This window comes from Microcaecilia unicolor, chromosome 5 (assembly GCF_901765095.1).
Source record: "Microcaecilia unicolor chromosome 5, aMicUni1.1, whole genome shotgun sequence".
Lineage (NCBI taxonomy): Eukaryota > Metazoa > Chordata > Amphibia > Gymnophiona > Siphonopidae > Microcaecilia > Microcaecilia unicolor.
The window spans coordinates 179,055,094-179,076,221 of NC_044035.1; the positions used below are offsets into that span (position 1 = coordinate 179,055,094).

Here is a 21,128-nt window from a genome sequence, read left to right on the forward strand (position 1 = left end):
ACGAGGACCTGCAAACAGGACAAACAGATGATCCGACTTCCGGAAATCATTGGTCACTTCCAAGTATCTGATGATGACCCGTCTCACATCCAGATATTTGAGAGCAGAATACTCTTCTGGGTAGTCCTCCTTACGAAAGGAAGGGAGACAGAGCTGCTGACTCACATGGAAGCGAGAAACAATCTTGAGTAGGAAGAAAGGCACTGTGCGAATAGTCACTCCTGCCTCAGTGAACTGCAGAAAAAACTCTCGACAAGAGAGTGCCTGGAGCTCGGAAACTCTTCTGGCTGAAGTGATAGCCACCAAAAAGACTGCTTTCAACGTCAGGTCTTTCAGAGATGCCCTCGACAAGGGTTCAAAAGGCGGCTTTGTAAGGCTCTTAGCACCAGGTTGAGATTCCACGCAGGCACCGAGTGCAGAGGAGGGCGCAGGGGATTAACTCCCTTGAGGAAACGCACCACATCCGGCTGCAAAGCCAGGGAAGCACCCTTCAGGCGGCCCCTGAAGCAAGCCAGGGCCGCTACCTGGACTTTCAGGGAACTGAGCGACAGGCCTTTCTCCAGACCTTCTTGCAGGAACGCCAGCACTGAAGAAATTGGAGCAGTAAATGGAGAAAGTGACCCTGCTTCACACCACGCTGCAAAGGTACGCCAAACCCTGGCGTAAGCAGTAGAAGTAGAGCGCTTCCTCGCTCTCAGCAGAGTGGCGATGACCTTGTCTGAGAAGCCCTTCTTCCTCAGACTCTGCCGCTCAATAGCCAGGCCGTAAGACCAAAGGGGGAGGGATCCTCCATCACCACGAGACCCTGATGTAACAGGCCCTGCTCCACTGGCAGTCGCAGAGGTTCGTCCACTGAGAGCCTGATCAAGTCCACATACCAGGGACGTCTGGGCCAATCCGGACCCACCAGGATTATCCGGCCCGGATGCTTTGCCACCCGGTCTAGCACCCTGCCCAACATGGGCCAGGGCGGGAACACATAGAGAAGCTCTTGTGTCGGCCACTGTTGGAGAAGAGCATCTACTCCCAGGGATCGAGGGTCCCGTCCTCTGCTGAAAAAGCGCGGCACTTGGCAATTGGCCAATGACGCCATCAGAACTAGGTTCGGCTGGCCCCAGCGCTTCGTGATGTCCAAGAACGCCTGAACAGATAGCTGCCACTCTCCGGGCTCCAAGGTATGGCGACTGAGAAAGTCCGCCTTGACATTCATGACTCCGGCAATGTGGGCCGCTGACAGCTGTTCCAGGTTCGCTTCCGCCCACTGGCATAGATTCATGGCTTCCTTGGCTAGAGGGGCGCTCTTGGTACCTCCCTGGCAGTTGACATAGGCCACAGCCGTGGCATTGTCCGACAGGACCCGTACAGGCTTCAACGCCAATACCGGGATGAACTCCAAAAGCGCCAACCGAATGGCTCTGAGTTCCAGGAGGTTGATAGACCACTTTACCTCTGCAGGAGACCAGAGCCCCTGCGCTGTCCTTCCCAAGCAGTGGGCTCCCCAGCCCGACAAAGAGGCGTCCGTCGTGACGACAATCCACTCCGGGGTCACCAGAGGCATTCCTGCAGACAACTTGTCTGTCTGTGTCCACCAGCTCAGCGCCTTGCGCACTGCTGGGTCCAAGGGAAGGCACACAGCATAATCCTCCGACATCGGAGTCCAGCGCTGCAGCAGAGAGTGTAGTAGTGGTCTCATATGAGCCCTGGCCCAGGGCACTACTTCCATCAAGGCCGTAATAGATCCCAACAGCTGCACATAGTCCCAAGCCCGAAGAGGAGAGGCTACTAGGAACTGGTCCATCTGAGCCTGAAGCTTGACAATCCGATTGTCTGGCAGGAACACTCTGCCCACTTGGGTGTCGAATCGAACTCCCAGATACTCCAGGGACTGAGTTGGGCGCAGCTGGCTTTCCTCCCAGTTGATGATCCACCCCAGGGAGCTCAAAAGAGCAACCACCCGGTTCACAGCTTTGCCGCACTCTGCATAAGAGGGGGCTCGGATCAACCAGTCGTCCAGATAAGGATGGACTTGTACTCCTTCCTTCCTCAGGAAGGCCGCGATGACCACCATTACTTTGGAGAAGGTCCCCGGAGCAGTAGCCAACCCGAACGGGAGGGCTCTGAACTGGAAGTGTCGGCCCAGTACTGCAAAACGCAGAAAGCGTTGATGAGGAGGCCAGATGGGAATATGCAAGTACGCTTCCTTGATGACCAAGGATGCCAGGAACTCTCCTGCCTGCACTGCCGCTATAACAGAGCGGAGGGTCTCCATGCGAAAGAGCCTGATTGACCCCTTGAGGTCGAGGATAGGCCGTACAGAACCTCCTTTCTTTGGTACCACAAAGTAAATGGAGTAACGTCCCTTGCCAAGCTGATTTTCTGGCACCGGAACGACCGCACCCAGGCGGATCAGATTGTCCAAGGTCTGCTGCACTGCCACAGCTTTGACCGGAGACTTGCAGGGAGAGAGTACAAACCCGTCTCTTAAGGGTCGGCAGAACTCTAGCTTGTAGCCGTCTCTGATGACTTCCAGCACTCAAGCGTCTGAAGTTATTGTGATCCACTCGCCCAGAAACGAGAACAGCCGTCCTCCAATCTGCAATGGGGCGTGGACCAAGGCCCCGTCATTGGGTACGAGACCCTAGGGGAGGACCGGAGGGAGCACCTCCGGGACGGCGGTCTCTGCGAAAGGAATGCTGCTTGGGGGAGAATTTCCTCTTGAAGGAAGAGGGGGCAGAGGAGCCCGACCTGCCCGGGCGGTACCGACGGGCTTCCTGAAACCGTCCTCTGGAGGTAACGGGGTGAGCACTAGCCCGAGCCCTGACCTCTGGTAACCTCTTGCCCTTAGACGTGCCGAGATCGGTCACGATTTTGTCCAGCTCGACCCCAAAGAGCAGCTTGCCTTTAAAAGGCAATCTAGCCAGGCGGGATTTAGAGGCGTGGTCAGCAGACCTATGCTTCAGCCAAAGCCACCGCCGCGCAGAGATTGTCTGAGCCATGCCTTTAGCTGAGGCCCTCAAGACATCATACAGCAAGTCTGCCAAATAGGCTAAGCCCGATTCCAGGGCCGGCCAATCAGCCCTCAAGGAATGATCCGAGGGGGAAGCCCGCTGCACCATAGTCAGGCACGCCCTGGCCACATAGGAGCTGCAAACTGAGGCCTGCAAACTTAAAGCAGCCGCCTCAAAGGACGACCTTAAGGCCGCCTCCAATCTTCCGTCTTGGGCGTCCTATAGGGCCGTGCCACCTTCCACCGGCAACGCCGTTTTCTTAGTCACCGCAGTGATTAAAGAAACCACGGTAGGCCACAGATAGGCCTCACGTTCACTTTCAGGCAAAGGATAGAGGCGGGACATAGCCCTAACCACTTTAAGGCTCGCTTCCGGGACATCCCACTGAGCCGAAATTAAGGTGTGCATGGCATCATGCACGTGGAAGGTTCTATGCGGGCGCTTCGTCCCCAGCATAATGGCAGAGCCAACAGGGGCTGAGGGAGAGACGTCCTCCGGAGAGGAAATCTTCAAAATGCCCATGGCCTGCATTAACAGGTTGGGCAAATCCTCTGAGCTAAAGAGCCGCGCTGCAGAGGGGTCATCCGCTCCATCCGAGCGGGGATCCGTCTCCTCCAAGGAATCCGCAAAGGACCGTTGGGAGAACTCAGATACGCTGCCCTCATCTACATCGGAGGAGACAAAGTCCTCCAAGGCCTGGGAATCAACCCGAGGGCGTTTACCTCCGGGGGCCTCAACCTCTTTACCAGACGAGGGAGCAGGGGCAGCGTTTTGCATAAGGAAGGCCTGATGCAGCAGCAAAACAAACTCGGGGGAGAAACCCCGCATACTGTGCACTTCCGCAGCCTGGGCTACAGCCCTAGACGCACCCTCAACCGGCGCTCGCAAGAGCGGGGGAGAGACATGCTGCGCATCCAAGATGGCGTCCGGTGCGACACTCCGCGAAGGAGCCGCGCGGGAAGAACGGCGCTTAACTTTAGCCGCTTTTGTGCCGTCGCCCAAATTAAGGGCGTTCATGGCATCAATGTCTCCCACCTCAAGGGCGGCCCAAGAAGAAGCCGTCCGAGCCGCGTGGCCAGCCAATATGGCGGAGGCGAGCCGTGGGGGATGGGCGTTTATGGCGGGAAAAAACCGCCACACCGGAGGAAGGATCGGGACACTCATCGGTCACGAAACTGTCACCCAACAAGGGCGAATCAGACTTTAAGACCCCCGCATCCCCTCTGGAAGTGCACACGCGATCCGGGGAGCGACTCTTTGCGCCCTCGCCCTCCAACGCCATAGGCCACGTGGAGACCAATCGGGGAACCCCCTGCCCGCTATAAAAGGTAAAAATTACCTGCTGTCCGCTCCGAGCTGTAACAACCTGGTGTCCCAGTGAGAAGCTGCAATAAACGCGTTTAAGGACGTTCAAAATTTTTTTTTTTTTTTTTAAACGGACCCAGCGGGAGGGGGGAGAAAAGGAGGGACCTGGCGCCACCAGGTTTGCACTTGCTCAAGAAGAGCCCTCAACCCCAGGCACTCAACAAAACCTAAAAATTAGGCTTGGAGGCCTAGCCAGAGCTGCTGCTGTGTGTGACCACCACCTGCTGAGATAGAGAACATACTGGGGAGTTTCCGGCAGCACATGACCACATATAGTGAGGCAAAGTTTGCTCTCTATCTCCACCTGCTGGTAGATGGACACAACCCACCAGTCTATGGATTGATCAGCATGATGATATGGAAGCTATGGATTGCATTCTGGGGAATAGGGCCTAGTATCTGTTTCACCATCTGCTAAGGTAGGAAATACTGGAGAATCCCTTGGAGCACCAGCTCTTATACCAGTAACATCATTGGAATGTTTCAATACTCTATCTGCTGGTCAGAAAGATAACTCAGTGAGGACTAATCTAGCAGAGACAAATATTTGTTCAGCATTTCTGCTTTTCTCTCATTTCCACAACGGCCTTTGGAACCTCTGAGTCTTGTAATACTACCTCTGGCCTTCCCTCTTTCCCCTAACATACCTGAAAAATGTCTTGCCACTTCTTTATATCCTAGCCATTTTTACTTTTGTCCATGCTTTTGCCTTCTTGATTTCATTGATTATTCCAGCTTTATGCGGTAATATTGTTTGTGTTCCTCCTTTTGTGATCTTCTGTTTGCCTTGATTTTTTTCAGCCACTCCATTGATGAACATATAAATTTCATTTTCTTCTTGCTTTTATTTTTTCTTTCTTTTCATAAAGATCAGTAACACATTTTATAACTCTTTTCAGTTTAGCCTGTATTCCCACTTCCCTTATTTCTTCGCATGACATGTTAAAAATAGCCTGTTACCAAGTCCTTTTTCTGATGGTTTTCATGACATTTAAAAAAAAAAAATGGCTTGTTATATTCAAGGTCTTTCCTAAGCTCCGTTACAGCATTCTAAGATGCATAAATGCCTCCAACTTGTAGCATGAAATATCTGTACAGAGTTTCCAGCATGCTCATTATCTGCCTCATGTAGACCAAGAACTACAATGGCCTTATGGCAGCATACACCATTGCTCAGTGCAAAACTAAATTTCATAGCTGTCACTAATGGGACTCTTCTGTTCCCTATTCCTATTTGGAAAAAAAGACCAGGTTTACCTGGGCATTGCCATAGGGTATGTTCAGGCAAAAATTCTTGATATCAGTCTTACAGGCATCATAAACATCTGGCTCCAGGCGGATATCCTCTGTCTGTAAAAGAAATATTAAAGTCAGCTTGCTTGTTTATTAGCAATCATACATGAAAGAAAAAAAACAGATGGGGTTGGGGGAATGAGGGAGGACATTAGTGAGCCACAAAGAAATACATTCCTAACTTTTCTTAACAAGAATTAGAATTTTTATTTTAATAATGAATCACAGCCTGTCATTTTAAATTTACCTGTAGCTAGGAAAAACTGGACAGCTGACTCAAGACACACTGTGGAGATAGACAGTGCTGCATGGCACAAAGAAATCCAGACTTAATAGAAAGGGAAGCCACAGATCAGCTGTAAGGTTGAGAGTCCCTGCCATAGTCACTGGTGTATTCCAGAGTTTGACTACATGCAGACCTGTTCTACAGAATAGAGGTGCAATGCTAAGGCTCCAATAATACATGAACTTTGCTGTGACTTTTCCGATGCTTGCACTTCAGAAGGAAAAGGCGCCTGCCATAAAAAAAAAACCAACAAGCAGAACAGCAAAGACGACAATGACAACTTAACATTTCATCAGCTGTCTTCTCTGACTGATCAACCTGGAACACTGTTGAGCACTGCCTGCTACACATGCTGTTCATGAGGGAAGTGACAGACGTTTCGGTCCTGGTCTTAAGCCAAGCTCTGTAATCACTTGTGCATAACAGGTGACACTTATTTTTGTGCCTGAGGGACGTGTGTGTTTGTTCCAATTGAGATCTGATTAGTGGTCATTCTAGCATTTTAAAGAGCTAATATTTTCTTTTCTTCTGTGATATTCTAAAATGTTCTTACAGACTTCCTTATTCTAATTATTTGTGTCACATTCTTTTGCTTGCACTTCATTCTTGTAAATAGTACTTATTCTTCATGTAAATAAATTCTTTGTTATTTCAATTAGTTTTGTGTTTTTAGCTTAGCAGTATAAACATCTCTAAGACATAGTTTTAATAATAGCATACAGAATGCATAATAAGATTTCTATTTGCACGTTTCTACCTTCACTGCCCAACAAGGGGTGCAAATACTGTTTACGCCTACAGAGCTGTGGGTAATTTCACTGTTGTTCTAGTCAGCACAAGGACCAAGGCTTTTCATGAGCACAGAAAAATATCCATCCTTTACTCTTGTGCAAATAATGCCTCCCCGAGTAACCACCAATATATGTGGAGACAGAGGAGAAGAGGAATATCACCCCAATATTTGGAGTGGCTGAGCCCACAGTGAGGCAAGCTCAGCCATGGAGAATCTAGGGATGTTATATTGTACTGGCAGCACCTTCCACATGGTAGAACCCGACAATTACTATCCTATTAAATATGTCCTCTATGGTCTTCAATTTTTTTTAAACACCAAGTAACTTGAAAGAAAGGCAATACATAAGTTTTATAAGTAAAATAACCAATAACAGCTCCCATTGGTAGCTCTATAGAGCAAGCCTATATCACCAACCACTCTCTGAATTAAATAATGCATTTATATCATAGTAGCACTAGTGTGCTCTCAGAAGATAAAAAGAAACATGTTATCTCTTTCTCAACCCCTTTCCAGTGGGCAGTGGCATTCCTAGGGTGGTTGACACCCGGGGTGGATCGCCGAGGCCCCCCCCCCCCCCCGGGTGCAGCGTGACCCCCCCAACCCCGGCGAAAGGACACCCCCCCCCCGGGTGCATTTTTACCTGCTGGGGGGGGGGGGGGTGCCGCATGCCTGTCGGCTTCGCTCGTTCCATGCTCCCTCTGCCCCGGAACAGGAAGTAACCTGTTCTGGGGCAGAGGGAGCACGGAACGAGCGGCGTCGACAGGCGCGCGGCACACCCCCCCCCCCCCCCTCAGCGGCGTGCACCCGGGGCGGACAGCCCCCACCCTTGGTACGCCACTGCCTGTGGGGATCACTCTCAGGCAGACCATTACTGTATATGAAGCCCAAGTCCAGTCACTCCACTGTGCTGGCGGGGGGGGGGGGGGGGGGGGGGGGGGGGGGTGAACAGCAAGAACTCCATCAAGCTGGTGGGTATGGGGTTCATCTGGAAGCCTGCCTGATATAATGGTGGCAGACCCCATGCAACACCTAGACAGGATTTTTAGGGAGTGATGTGGTATATATGGGTACCGAGTCACACTTTGGGAAAGGAGAAGCTTATTTCAAAAAGAAAGGTTCCATCTTAACCAGGAAGAAACCCAAATGCTGGTGTTACCATTTGAAAAGGAGACAGAGCAGCTTTTAAACTAGATCACAAGGGGGAAGAGAGCTGCTTAGGTTCAGATTCAGGCTTAGAGGTCTACAAAGATACTGGCAAAATGGGAAGTTAAAGTATAACCAGTGGCGTACCAAGCTTGGTTACCACCGAACACCCCTCCCCCCACTTTCCTCCCTCAAAGCAGTAAAAGTGCACTAAGCAGTCGTGCGACTGTTGGAACTGCTGGTCCCCCTGCCCCAGAACAACGAGCAGTTCATTTGCATTCCCTTTCTTTGATGCATTGCCGTTCCCTACCGATTCGCTATGGAATCGGTAAGGGAAGGGCTCTTTACGTGGGGTTAGTGCATCTGCTCCCCAGATCCTTTTTAAGTCCTGTCTGTTGGGTGTCAAAATATTCAATCATTCTGACTTCAAAGGTCTTGCGTTCCTGTGTTTTAAAATTACCTTTCAGGATTCTTACTATGAAATCACTGGTACAGTGTTCTGGTTTTGTAAAGTGCTGCCCCACAGGGGCACCGGCATTCTTCATGTGATGTCTATGTAAATTAAATCTTGTCTTTAGCATCTGGCTTGTTTCTCCAATATAGCATCCTTCGTTACATTTTTTACACTGAATGATATATACCACACTGGAAGATGAACATGTGAAAGATTCCTTTATGTTGAATATTTTTCCTTTGTGAATGAAGGTGGGGTCCTGAGAAATGTTTTGGCATAGCTTGCAGCTGGATAAATTTATTTATTGCATTTGTATCCCACATTTTTCCACCTATTTGCAGACTCAATGTGGCTTACAATAATATATCATCATAACAGCGCCAATCAAGAGTAGATAAACAATTGGTTACATAAAGAGCAAGTGAAACATAATGGATATAATCAATACAATAAATCAAAAGGCAGACAGATTATCAATTGGAAATTCCTATTATTGATTATTATGGGAAGTCTTGTTATAAAGGAAATGGATATAATCAATTCAATAAATCAGAAGGCAGACAGATTATCAGGTAATTAGTGATGTGTTGGATTTCCAATTATTATTATTATGGTAAGCCTTATTATAAAGGAAAGTCCTTAAAGATTTTCGAAAGTTGACGAGGTCATGAATATTTTTCAGATCCAGTGGTAATGCATTCCACAGTTGCGTGCCAATGTAAGAAAAACAGGACGCGTGTACTAGTTTATACTTTAGACCTTTGCAGCTGGGGTACTGAAGTCCCAAGAATATGCATGTTGATCTTTTGGCGTTCCTGGGAGGTAAATCAATGAGGTCTGACATGTATGCTGGAGCATTTCCATGAATGATTTTATGAACCAGAGTGCAAACTTTGAACACAGAGCGTTCCTTAACTGGGAGCCAATGGAACTTCTCTCTTAGGTGTGTAGCACTTTCGTATTTTGATTTTCCAAAAATGAGTCTTTCTGTGGTGTTTTGGGCTGTCTGAAGTTTCTTGATGATATGCTCTCTACAGCCAGTATACAGCGCATTGCAATAATCTAGATGACTCAACACCATTGATTGTACCAGGTTGCGAAAAATGCCCCTTGGAAAGAAAGGTTTTAGTCTTCTGAGCTTCCACATTGACTAAAACATCTTCCTAGTTGTATTCTTAACATGACATTCAAGTGTGAGATTACGATCAATGGTTACTCCCAGAATCTTCAGAGTGTCTGAAACAGGAAGGGAAAAGTTTGGAGTAATTATGGAGGTGAATTTGTTAGTGTTATATTGTGATGTAAGTATAAGACACTGTGTTTTTTCAGCTTTAAGTTTTAATTGAAAGGCATTCATCCAAGAATGCATAATTTGGAAGCTGTGGTTGATAACATCCATAATTTCCAATAAAATGTTTGAATGGGATGTAGATCGTTACATCGCCAGCATATATGTACGGATTGAGGCCGTGACTGGACAATATCTTGGTCAAGGGCGTCATCATAAGGTTGAAGAGGGTCGGGGAGCGTAGTGATCCCTGGGGAACTCTGCATTCCAGAATCCACAGAGCTGACGTATTAGAGTTAAATTTTACTTGATAAGATCTTGTAGTTAAAAAAAACCTCTAAACCAATTGAGAACATTACCTCCAATTCCGAAGAAGTCCAGAATATTTAATAAAATTTTATGGCTTATTATATCGAATGCAGTGGGCATGTCGACTTGAAGGAGGAGTATGTTGTTGCCAATTGCTATTGATCGTTTGAATTTAGTGAGAAGGGAAGTTAATACTGTTTCGGTACTGTAGGTAGATCGAAATCCTGATTGAGAATCGTGGAGAATTGAGAATTTGTCTAGGTATTCAGTGAGTTGTTTGGTCACTATATCTTCCATTAGCTTGACAATCAGGGGACTAGATGCTATTGGGCGGTAATTGGTTAAGTCAGCAGCGTTTTTCTTTGGATCCTTGGGTATAGGGGTGAGTAAAATATTACCTTTGTCCTTTGGGATTAGTCCATTTTATAACATATAATTCATATGAAGCGTGAGGTCGGATATAAATTGTTGAGGATCTGAATTTAAAAGCTTGTTAGGGCATACGTCTAGTTTGCAATGAGACTTAGCAAACTTCTTGATCATTTGGGAGATGGAATCATCCAAAAGTGTATCGAAATTAGTCCAGGTTCTATCTGCAGGATGTTCACCAGATAATGGGTCTAGATAGCCAAGAAATTTAACGTAATCTATGGAATTAATAGGTAACGTGAGCCGTAACTTAATTTTCTCTTTGAAGTAGTAGGCAAGATTATCAGCTGAAGGTATATTTGTGCTATTGGAGGTAATCGATGTGGTATCTAATAGTTTACTCACTAGTTGGAAGAGTTTTTGTGTATTATTGTAGTCTGGCCCAATTTCTTTTTTGTAGTATGCTCTTCTGTTTCGTCTAATAGAATATTTGTATTTTCTTTGTAGATGTTTCCAAGCATTAAATGTGGCGTCGTCTTTCTTTTTATTCCAAGCTCACTCTAACCTTCCAACTTGGGTTTTTAGTTTTTTCAGTTCTTCATTAAACCATGGTACAGAGATTTTTCTGCGTGAAGTTCTGGTTTGTAATGGTGCAATGTTGTCTAAAATGCTTCTGCACCTGTTGTCCCACTCTTGAAGAAAGTGAATAGAGTCCGTTTGAGTTGACCATTCATCCATGTAGAATAGTTGCCAAAATGTAACCGGGTTAATTTGACCTCTTGTGGTGTATGATAATCGTTCTTTAAAATGGTGTGAGGAAGTGGTGTCATGGGACATACCGAGGGTAGTGGCACGCATACCCCTGTTGGTAACAGATGCGCGTTTGAGAGAATGTGCATATCGATGTATCCACAGAGGGTAAGTGGCAGCGACACAATTAGCACACATGGGAGGGGGCCGTAGCCCAAATTGTCTCAAATGTGGAACGAGTCCAGGTACGTTACTACATATGTTTTGGAGCTGACCCCTAGTGAAAAGATTTTGGACTCAGGTTCGAGGCTTTTGGGAAAGGCGACTGGGAATTAAGGCCCGGGGCACAGTTGTTCAATTAATCTTAGATCTTCCAGAATCCTTTCGAGGGCAGAATCGTTTTGAAGTACTGTTACTTCGTAAGATGTGCTTACTGGCTAGGAAATGTATTCTACAGTACTGGACGGTTAAAGACCCCCCAGCATACTGGCATTGGAGGAACCAGTTGCATCAGCTGGTTTCCTGAGAGGCTGGCGAGATCAGACACTCGCAGAGAAAGAAAATTACGTTTCTGGCCCTCTGGGGTCCCTACTTACGTATCCTAAACCCTAGAGGCCGGAGCTTACTTCTTAATGCAGGATGAGATTCCTATGTTGATTTGGTACAGTTCCTTCAGGTTTGGAACAGGAGGGGAGGGGGGGGAGGTTGGGGGGATGGGGAGAGAAGGTTAGGTTGGGGGGAGGGGAGAAGATAAGGGGTGGGTTGGGGGTTTCGTGAGGGAGGGAGGGACTTTGTTACAGGGAACCTGTCTTTTGGTTATATCTGGAATTTTGATTTCTAACTGGGTATCGATTGTAATTGTTGACACTATGCGAGTTCCTTCCTATAAGGGTGGTATTATCAATGGATGACATTGTATGTGCTATAGGAGCACTCTAGATGTATGTTGTGGATGTATTTGGGATTCTGCTGGATGGTTGCTCAATTTATTATATTGTTTTGTCATCAATAATAATAAAAATCGTTGAAACATAAAATGGTGTGAGGAAGACTTCTGGTGGAGCCGGGCAACAAGATGGCGGCACTGCCGTGAGCTCCGTCGCGCCACACATGAAGCCCCGACTTTGAAGGACCAGACCCGCTCCAGCGAACCGCCATCGGCAGGCAGGAAGAAATGGCAGGCAAAGAGAAAGCCTGGATGTGCGCACAAGCTGATGGCAGCAGCGAGAAATCCATACACTCTCCCGCGGTGTCCAGCACAAGATGGCGGCCAAAGGCAAGAAATAGAATCAGAGTTGGCATCGGGCGAAAGGGAGAGCAACATAATCGGAAGTAAGGCAGGAACGGGAGCGCTCCAGAACGAGCAAGAATTAAACCCGGGGAGAACACGAGGAGCTTGCGGGAGAGATAAAACAAGAACGCAGCGCTCCACTCAGGGCCAGTACAGAGGAAGCTCCAGAAGTAGCGGAACCCAGCTACTACGCAAAACACAGCCCTGAGACAAAGTGAGGTGGCGACCTCCCTGGACAGAACGTTCCTATCGCAGCTGACGATCCGAGGATGGTAGTTCCCCTAAGTGCTTGCAAAGTGGAGATAAGTGAAGGCACAAAACGCTCACAGAACAGCAGCAGCCTCTCTCTGTTACTCTAAGTACATGGGAGGAACGTTGGCATTGAATCATAGGCTCTAATCTATCAACCTAAGGGCACATTTAAGAAGAGATCAGCACAACTACGAACTGCATCAAGACATTTACACTGATTGCGACTCCACAGATCCTCTGATAAATAGCTATTGCGGAACCTGCAGCGAGGGTAAGAAGAGATGGTGGATATCACCAGAGTGTGCATGGAGCAATTCCTGAAGCATACGCCCTCCAGAACCACACGCAGGGGAACAAAGTTCGATAAAGAAAAAACATCTTCACCTAAATCCAGTCTCAAAATGGAGGACCAGAAACAAGCAGGTGTAGGAGAATTCACAGAAAAACAACTGGCTCAGATCACGTCGGCGGTGAGCGCAGCCCTCAGCCCAAGATTTGACCTACTGGCGGAGCAGATGAAAAACATGGAGTCTTCAATGGCAGATACAGAGAAGAAAGTGGGCGAAGCTGAAAATCGGATCTCCGCTGTGGAGGATGCAGGATCACAGTACTTGCAGGAGATCTCACGTTTAAAGGAGCAGCTCAAGTTGCAGCAGGACAAAATGGAAGATATGGAAAATCGGGCAAGCAGGTGCAACCTAAGACTTGTTGGCCTTCCAGAGAAAATACCGGAGAAGTCGCTGGGCCCTCTTCTGGAAAAGTGGCTGAAAAAAGAACTGGCTTTATCTAATAGCTATGGAGAGCTATGCATAGAGCGAGCACACAGGCTTGGACGCTGGCTAAAGGGCATGCAATGGCCCAGAATTGTCATTATCAAAGTACACAACTATTTACATAAAGAAGAGATCATCCGAGGTTTCAGGATGAAGCGGGATTCCCTTACATATGAAGGGTCTCCGATAAAAATCTTCCAAGATTACTCGGCAGGAGTCCAAGAGCAAAGGCGGCGGTTCCACCCAATCCGCTCAGCGCTAGCCAATAAAAATATGAGATTTATGTTAATATATCCAGCCACTTTGAAGATACAGCACGGGAACCAATGGCACTCTTTTCAGAAGGTTCAGTATGCACAACAGTTCATGGATGCAGAACTGAAAGAGCCAGACCCATGAGCCGGGATGTTGTCAAGAGGAACAAGTGCCGAAGCGGTGAACCTCCTTCAGAGGAGGTTAAGAGACTGGTAATTGTAAAGAATGTGATAGCAATGCATAGGTTCAGGATGCACAACAGTTCATGGATGCAGAACTGAAAGAGCCAGACCCATGAGCCGGGATGTTGTCAAGAGGAACAAGTGCCGAAGCGGTGAACCTCCTTGAGAGGAGGTTAAGAGACTGGTAATTGTAAAGAATGTGATAGCAATGCATAAGATTCAATGCTAAAGTTAAGGTTAAAAGTTGCACTGCTTAAGAATTTTTGGTTAGAGTGTTGGGTTGTTTTAATGATCCCTGGGATGTGAATGTGATCTAAAAGTTAGATTTTAGCCTGCGCAAATTGGGAACGCAGGGGAGAAAGAAGTAGGAATAGAACATTGTTGGGAATGGTCCTGTCAGAAGCTTCAAGTGGTTGATAGAAATCAATAAGTTTGAGGGTTAATGTGGGAAGGGGAGGGGGAGGGTTGGAGGGTGAAGCGATGAGACAAAGGGGGAAAGGAAGAATACAGACGGCGACAAGTAAAGAGGGCAGGATTTCAGCAACCAAGAAACATACTACACAGGAGAGACAAAAACAAGAACTTATACAATCCACACTTAGCGAGGTTCAGAAACAGAGCTGAAATGATTATATACTTAATGCGGCGGCTGGGGAAGAAGGGCTGGGACCCAGCAGCCAAACGATGTGAAGTAACTTTGAGTTGGTTTAATAGAGATGCATGTAACACACTGTAAATTAATAACCTGGAATGTAGGGGGTATTACATCCCCGAGTAAGAGAAAAAAGATTTTACAACATTTAAATGCTGATATTGCGTGTTTGCAGGAAACAAAATTGTCAGATTTGGAGCACGACAAACTCCGACAAAGCTGGGTCGGACAAGTGCTGTATACTTCAGCGGATGGAAAGGAAGGAGGGGTAGTGATATGTTTCCATAAACGTTTAGCCTATTCAGTGAAAAAGGAATTACAAGACCCTGCAGGGCGATACCTCCTGGTCAAACTATGGCTACAAGGGAGGGAATTATATATATTAAACATATATGCCCCTACACCACCAGAAAAGGTCATTCTTTCCAAAATTATTGAGACAGATGACACCATATCAGGGAAAGGACTTGATTGTAGTGGGAGACATGAACTGTTTGATGGACCCCGTGCTTGACTACACGGGGGCCAGAGACCACGCTCACACAGGCCAAAAATCAGGGAAAATGTTAAAGGAATTTGGGAACTCTCTCTCTCTCTGTGGTTGATGCCTGGAGGAATTTGCATCCAGAGACCAGGGAGTACTCGTACAGATCAAGAGCCCATGGGGCATGGGGAAGGTTAGACTATATATTTGTTTCAGAGGCTCTGTTCCACCATGTTAAAAATTCCAAAATAGAAGAGATATTGATTTCTGACCATAGCCCTGTCTGGCTCGAGCTGGATACCCCACGTAGTTTTGCGACGACCAGACGCTGGAGATTTCCGAGTCACATAGCTAATAAAAAATCATTTCAGAAATTCTTGATGTCATGGTGGGAGGAGTACACACATTTTAACAAAGCCCACCAATCCAACCCCCAGCTATTTTGGTGCACAGGAAAGGCCGTTTTGCGGGGGGGGGGGGGGGGGGGGGGGGGGGGGGGGGGGGGACACCTGATCGCATACGTTGCTGCCAGACAAAAGAAATCTGCCCGTAGCCTTATTAGTTTGAATAAATAATTGACGAAAGCAAGACGTCAACACTTGGCGCAACCAACAGAAGCAAATAAAGATAGTTACTTAGCTATACAGGCTTCCATCAATTCATTGCTACATGAGAAGTTACTTAGAAACCAGACCTTTCAAAAGTACAAGTTTAAGAGATTTGGTAACAGGGCGGGGGGCCTACTAGCTAGGCTGGTTAAGAGGAGGGGAGGCAACCGGACGATTCCAGCTATCCGGGACAGTAAGGGGAACATAACTAATAAGTCAGACGAGATACTTAGGAACCTTACAAGAGCATTTTACACTACTATATAAGAAGGACCAACCAGGGGAGGGACAAGAGCTATTACGGAAGGCCTGTATGCCGCAACTTGGAGAGGAGGAGAAAGCTTTGTTAGATTCTCCGCTACAGCCAAAGGAGTTGCAAACCGCGATTAAGGGGCTAAAGTCCTACTCAGCACCGGGGGTAGACGGATACACGGGAGAGTTTTATAAAATCATGCAGCACTCCCTGATAGGCCCATTATTTGCTTATCATCAGGCAGTTATCAGGGATGGGAAGTTCCCACCCCATTAGAATACCGCGAGTATATCCTTGCTGTTAAAGCCTGGGAAGGCAGCAGAAGAGCCAGAATCATACAGACCTATCTCATTAATTAATGTAGATATAGCGAATGCTACATACCTGTAGAAGGTATTCTCCGAGGACAGCAGGCTGATTGTTCTCACTGATGGGTGACGTCCACGGCAGCCCCTCCAATCGGAATCTTCACTAGCAAAGTCCTTTGCTAGCCCTCGCGCGCCCGCGCGCACCGCGCATGCGCGGCCGTCTTCCCGCCCGAAACCGGCTCGAGCCGGCCAGTTCAGTATGTAGCAAGACAAACTCTTAAGGGAAGACACAACTCCAAAGGGGAGGCGGGCGGGTTTGTGAGAACAATCAGCCTGCTGTCCTCGGAGAATACCTTCTACAGGTATGTAGCATTCGCTTTCTCCGAGGACAAGCAGGCTGCTTGTTCTCACTGATGGGGTATCCCTAGCCCCCAGGCTCACTCAAAACAACAACCATGGTCAATTGGGCCTCGCAACGGCGAGGACATAACAGAAATTGACCTAAAAAAATTTACCAACTAACTGAGAGTGCAGCCTGGAACAGAACAAACAGGGCCCTCGGGGGGTGGAGTTGGATCCTAAAGCCCAAACAGGTTCTGAAGAACTGACTGCCCGAACCGACTGTCGCGTCGGGTTTCCTGCTGCAGGCAGTAATGAGATGTGAATGTGTGGACAGATGACCACGTCGCAGCTTTGCAAATTTCTTCAATGGAGGCTGACTTCAAGTGGGCTACCGACGCAGCCATGGCTCTAACATTATGAGCCGTGACATGACCCTCAAGAGCCAGCCCCGCCTGGGCGTAAGTGAAGGAAATGCAATCTGCTAGCCAATTGGATATGGTGCGTTTCCCTACAGCCACTCCCCTCCTATTGGGGTCAAAAGAAACAAACAATTGGGCGGACTGTCTGTGGGGCTGTGTCCGCTCCAGGTAGAAGGCCAATGCTCTCTTGCAGTCCAATGTGTGCAGCTGACGTTCAGCAGGGCAGGAATGAGGACGGGGAAAGAATGTTGGCAAGACAATTGACTGGTTCAGATGGAACTCCGACACGACCTTTGGCAGGAACTTAGGGTGAGTGCGGAGGACTACTCTGTTATGATGAAATTTGGTGTAAGGGGCCTGGGCTACCAGGGCCTGAAGCTCACTGACTCTACGAGCTGAAGTAACTGCCACCAAGAAAATGACCTTCCAGGTCAAGTACTTCAGATGGCAGGAATTCAGTGGCTCAAAAGGAGGTTTCATCAGCTGGGTGAGAACGACATTGAGATCCCATGACACTGTAGGAGGCTTGACAGGGGGCTTTGACAAAAGCAAACCTCTCATGAAGCGAACAACTAAAGGCTGTCCTGAGATCGGCTTACCTTCCACTTGGTAATGGTATGCACTGATTGCACTAAGATGAACCCTTACGGAGTTGGTCTTAAGACCCGACTCAGACAAGTGCAGAAGGTATTCAAGCAGGGTCTGTGTAGGACAAGAGCGAGGATCTAGGGCCTTGCTGTCACACCAGACGGCAAACCTCCTCCAATGAAAGAAGTAACTTCTCTTAGTGGAGTCTTTCCTGGAAGCAAGCAAGATACGGGAGACACCCTCTGGCAGACCCAAAGAGGCAAAATCTACACCCTCAACATCCAGGCCGTGAGAGCCAGGGACCGGAGGTTGGGATGCAGAAGAGCCCCTTCGTCCTGCGTGATGAGGGTCGGAAAACACTCCAATCTCCACGGTTCTTCGGAGGATAACTCCAGAAGAAGAGGGAACCAGATCTGACGCGGCCAAAAAGGAGCAATCAGGATCATGGTGCCTCGGTCTTGCTTGAGTTTCAACAAAGTCTTCCCCACCAGAGGAATGGGAGGATAAGCATACAGCAGGCCCTCCCCCCAATCGAGGAGGAAGGCATCTGACGCCAGTCTGCCGGTGGCCTGAAGCCTGGAACAGAACTGAGGGACTTTGTGGTTTGCTCGAGATGCGAAGAGATCCACCAAGGGGGTGCCCCACGCTTGGAAGATCTGGCGCACCACTCGGGAGCTGAGCGACCACTCGTGAGGTTGCATAATCCTGCTCAACCTGTCGGCCAGACTGTTGTTTACGCCTGCCAGATATGTGGCTTGGAGCACCATGCCGTACCGGCGAGCCCAGGTCCACATGCTGACGGCTTCCTGACACAGGGGGCGAGATCCGGTGCCCCCCTGCTTGTTTACATAGTACATGGCAACCTGGTTGTCTGTCTGAATTTGAATAATTTGGTGGGACAGCCGATCTCTGAAAGCCTTCAGAGCGTTCCAGATCGCTCGTAACTCCAGAAGATTGATCTGTAGATCGCGTTCTTGGAGGGACCAGCTTCCTTGGGTGTGAAGCCCATCGACATGAGCTCCCCATCCCAGGAGAGACGCATCCGTGGTCAGCACTTTTTGTGGCTGAGGAATTTGGAAGGGACGTCCCAGAGTCAAATTGGTCCAAATCGTCCACCAATACAGGGATTCGAGAAAACTCGTGGACAGGTGGATCACGTCCTCTAGACCTCCAGCGGCCTGATACCACTGGGAGGCTAGGGTCCATTGAGCAGATCTCATGTGAAGGCGGGCCATGGGAGTCACATGAACTGTGGAGGCCATATGGCCCAGCAATCTCAACATCTGCCGAGCTGTGATCTGCTGGGACGCCCGCACCCGGGAGACGAGGGACAACAAGTTGTTGGCTCTCGTCTCTGGGAGATAGGCGCGAGACGTCCGAGAATCCAGCAGGGCTCCTATGAATTCGAGGTTCTGCACTGGAAGAAGATGGGACTTTGGGTAATTTATCACAAACCCCAGTAGCTCCAGAAGGCGAATAGTCATCTGCATGGACTGCAGGGCTCCTGCCTCGGACGTGTTCTTTACCAGCCAATCGTCGAGATATGGGAACACGTGTACTCCCAGCCTGCGAAGTGCCGCTGCTACCACAGCTAGGCACTTTGTGAACACCCTGGGCGCAGAGGCGAGCCCAAAGGGTAGCACACAGTACTGGAAGTGGCGTGTGCCCAACTGAAATCGCAGATACTGTCTGTGAGCTGGCAGTATCGGGATATGTGTGTAGGCATCCTTCAAGTCCAGAGAGCATAGCCAATCGTTTTGCTGAATCATGGGGAGAAGGGTGCCCAGGGAAAGCATCCTGAACTTTTCTTTTACGAGATATTTGTTCAGGGCCCTTAGGTCTAGGATGGGACGCATCCCCCCTGTTTTCTTTTCCACAAGGAAGTACCTGGAATAGAATCCCAGCCCTTCTTGCCCGGATGGCACGGGCTCGACCGCATTGGCGCTGAGAAGGGCGGAGAGTTCCTCTGCAAGTACTCTCTTGTGCTGGAAGCTGTAAGACTGAGCTCCCGGTGGACAATTTGGAGGTTTTGAGGTCAAATTGAGGGTGTACCCCTGCCGGACTATTTGCAGAACCCACTGATCGGAGGTTATGAGAGGCCACCTTCGGTGAAAAGCTTTCAACCTCCCTCCGACTGGCAGGTCGCCCGGCACGGACACTTGGATGTCGGCTATGCTCTGCTGGAGCCAGTCAAAAGCTCGCCCCTTGCTTTTGCTGGGGAGCCGCGGGGCCTTGCTGAGTCGCACGCTGCTGACGAGAGCGAGCGCGCTGGGGCTTAGCCTGGGCCGCAGGCTGTTGGGAAGGAGGATTGTACCTACGCTTGCCAGAAGAGTAGGGAACAGTCTTCCTTCCCCCGAAAAATCGTCTACCTGTAGAGCGGCGGGCGAATTTGTCGAATGCGGTGTCCCGCTGGTGGAGAGACTCTACCACCTGTTCGACTTTTTCGCCAAAAATGTTGTCCGCACGGCAAGGCGAGTCCGCAATCCGCTGCTGGATTCTATTCTCCAGGTCGGCGGCACGCAGCCATGAGAGCCTGCGCATCACCACACCTTGAGCAGCGGCCCTGGACGCAACATCAAAAGTGTCATAAACTCCTCTGGCCAGGAATTTTCTGCACGCCTTCAGCTGCCTGACCACCTCCTGAAAAGGCTTGGCTTGCTCAGGGGGAAGAGCATCAACCAAGCCCGCCAACTGCCGCACATTATTCCGCATGTGTATGCTCGTGTAGAGCTGGTAAGACTGGATCTTGGACACGAGCATAGAGGAATGGTAGGCCTTCCTCCCAAAGGAGTCTAAGGTTCTAGCGTCCTTGCCCGGGGGCGCCGAAGCATGTTCCCTAGAACTCTTAGCCTTCTTTAGGGCCAAATCCACAACTCCAGAGTCGTGAGGCAACTGAGTGCGCATCAGCTCTGGGTCCCCATGGATCCGGTACTGGGACTCGATCTTCTTGGGAATGTGGGGATTAGTTAAGGGTTTCGTCCAGTTCGCAAGCAATGTCTTTTTAAGGACATGGTGCAAGGGAACGGTGGACGCTTCCTTAGGTGGAGAAGGATAGTCCAGGAGCTCAAACATTTCAGCCCTGGGCTCGTCCTCCACAACCACCGGGAAGGGGATGGCCGTAGACATCTCCCGGACAAAGGAAGCGAAAGACAGACTCTCGGGAGGAGAAAGCTGTCTTTCAGGAGAGGGAGTGGGATCAGAAGGAAGACCCTCAGACTCCTCGTCAGAGAAATATCTAGGATCTTCCTCTTCCTCCCACGAGGCCTCACCCTCGGTGTCAGACACAAGTTCACGAACCTGTGTCTGCAACCTCGCCCTGCTCGACTCAGTGGAGCCACGTCCACGATGGGGGCGTCGAGAGGTAGACTCCCTTGCCCGCATCGGCGAAGCTCCCTCCGCCGACGTAGTCGGGGAGCCTTCCTGGGAGGTGGCCGCTGCCGGCACCGCACGCGGTACCGACGTCGGGGACCTCAACCTGGGCGATGGGCCAGCCGGCGCCACGCTCGACGGTACCGGAGGCGCAAGCACCGCCGGTACCGGAGGGGTAGGGCGCAACAGCTCTCCCAGAATCTCTGGGAGAACGGCCCGGAGGCTCTCGTTTAGAGCGGCTGCAGAGAAAGGCTGTGAGGTCGATGCAGGCGTCGACGTCAGGACCTGTTC

At 49.2% G+C, this 21,128-nt stretch overlaps 1 protein-coding gene across 1 annotated transcript in view; it reads right to left on the reverse strand.

Annotated features, from left to right (window-relative positions):
- Window positions 1–21,128, reverse strand: part of GLG1 (golgi glycoprotein 1) — a 435,835-nt gene that overhangs the window by 132,241 nt on the left and 282,466 nt on the right. The window contains 1 exon segment of the mRNA XM_030203623.1: window positions 5,631–5,723. Coding sequence (XP_030059483.1) covers window positions 5,631–5,723 — 93 coding nt within the window.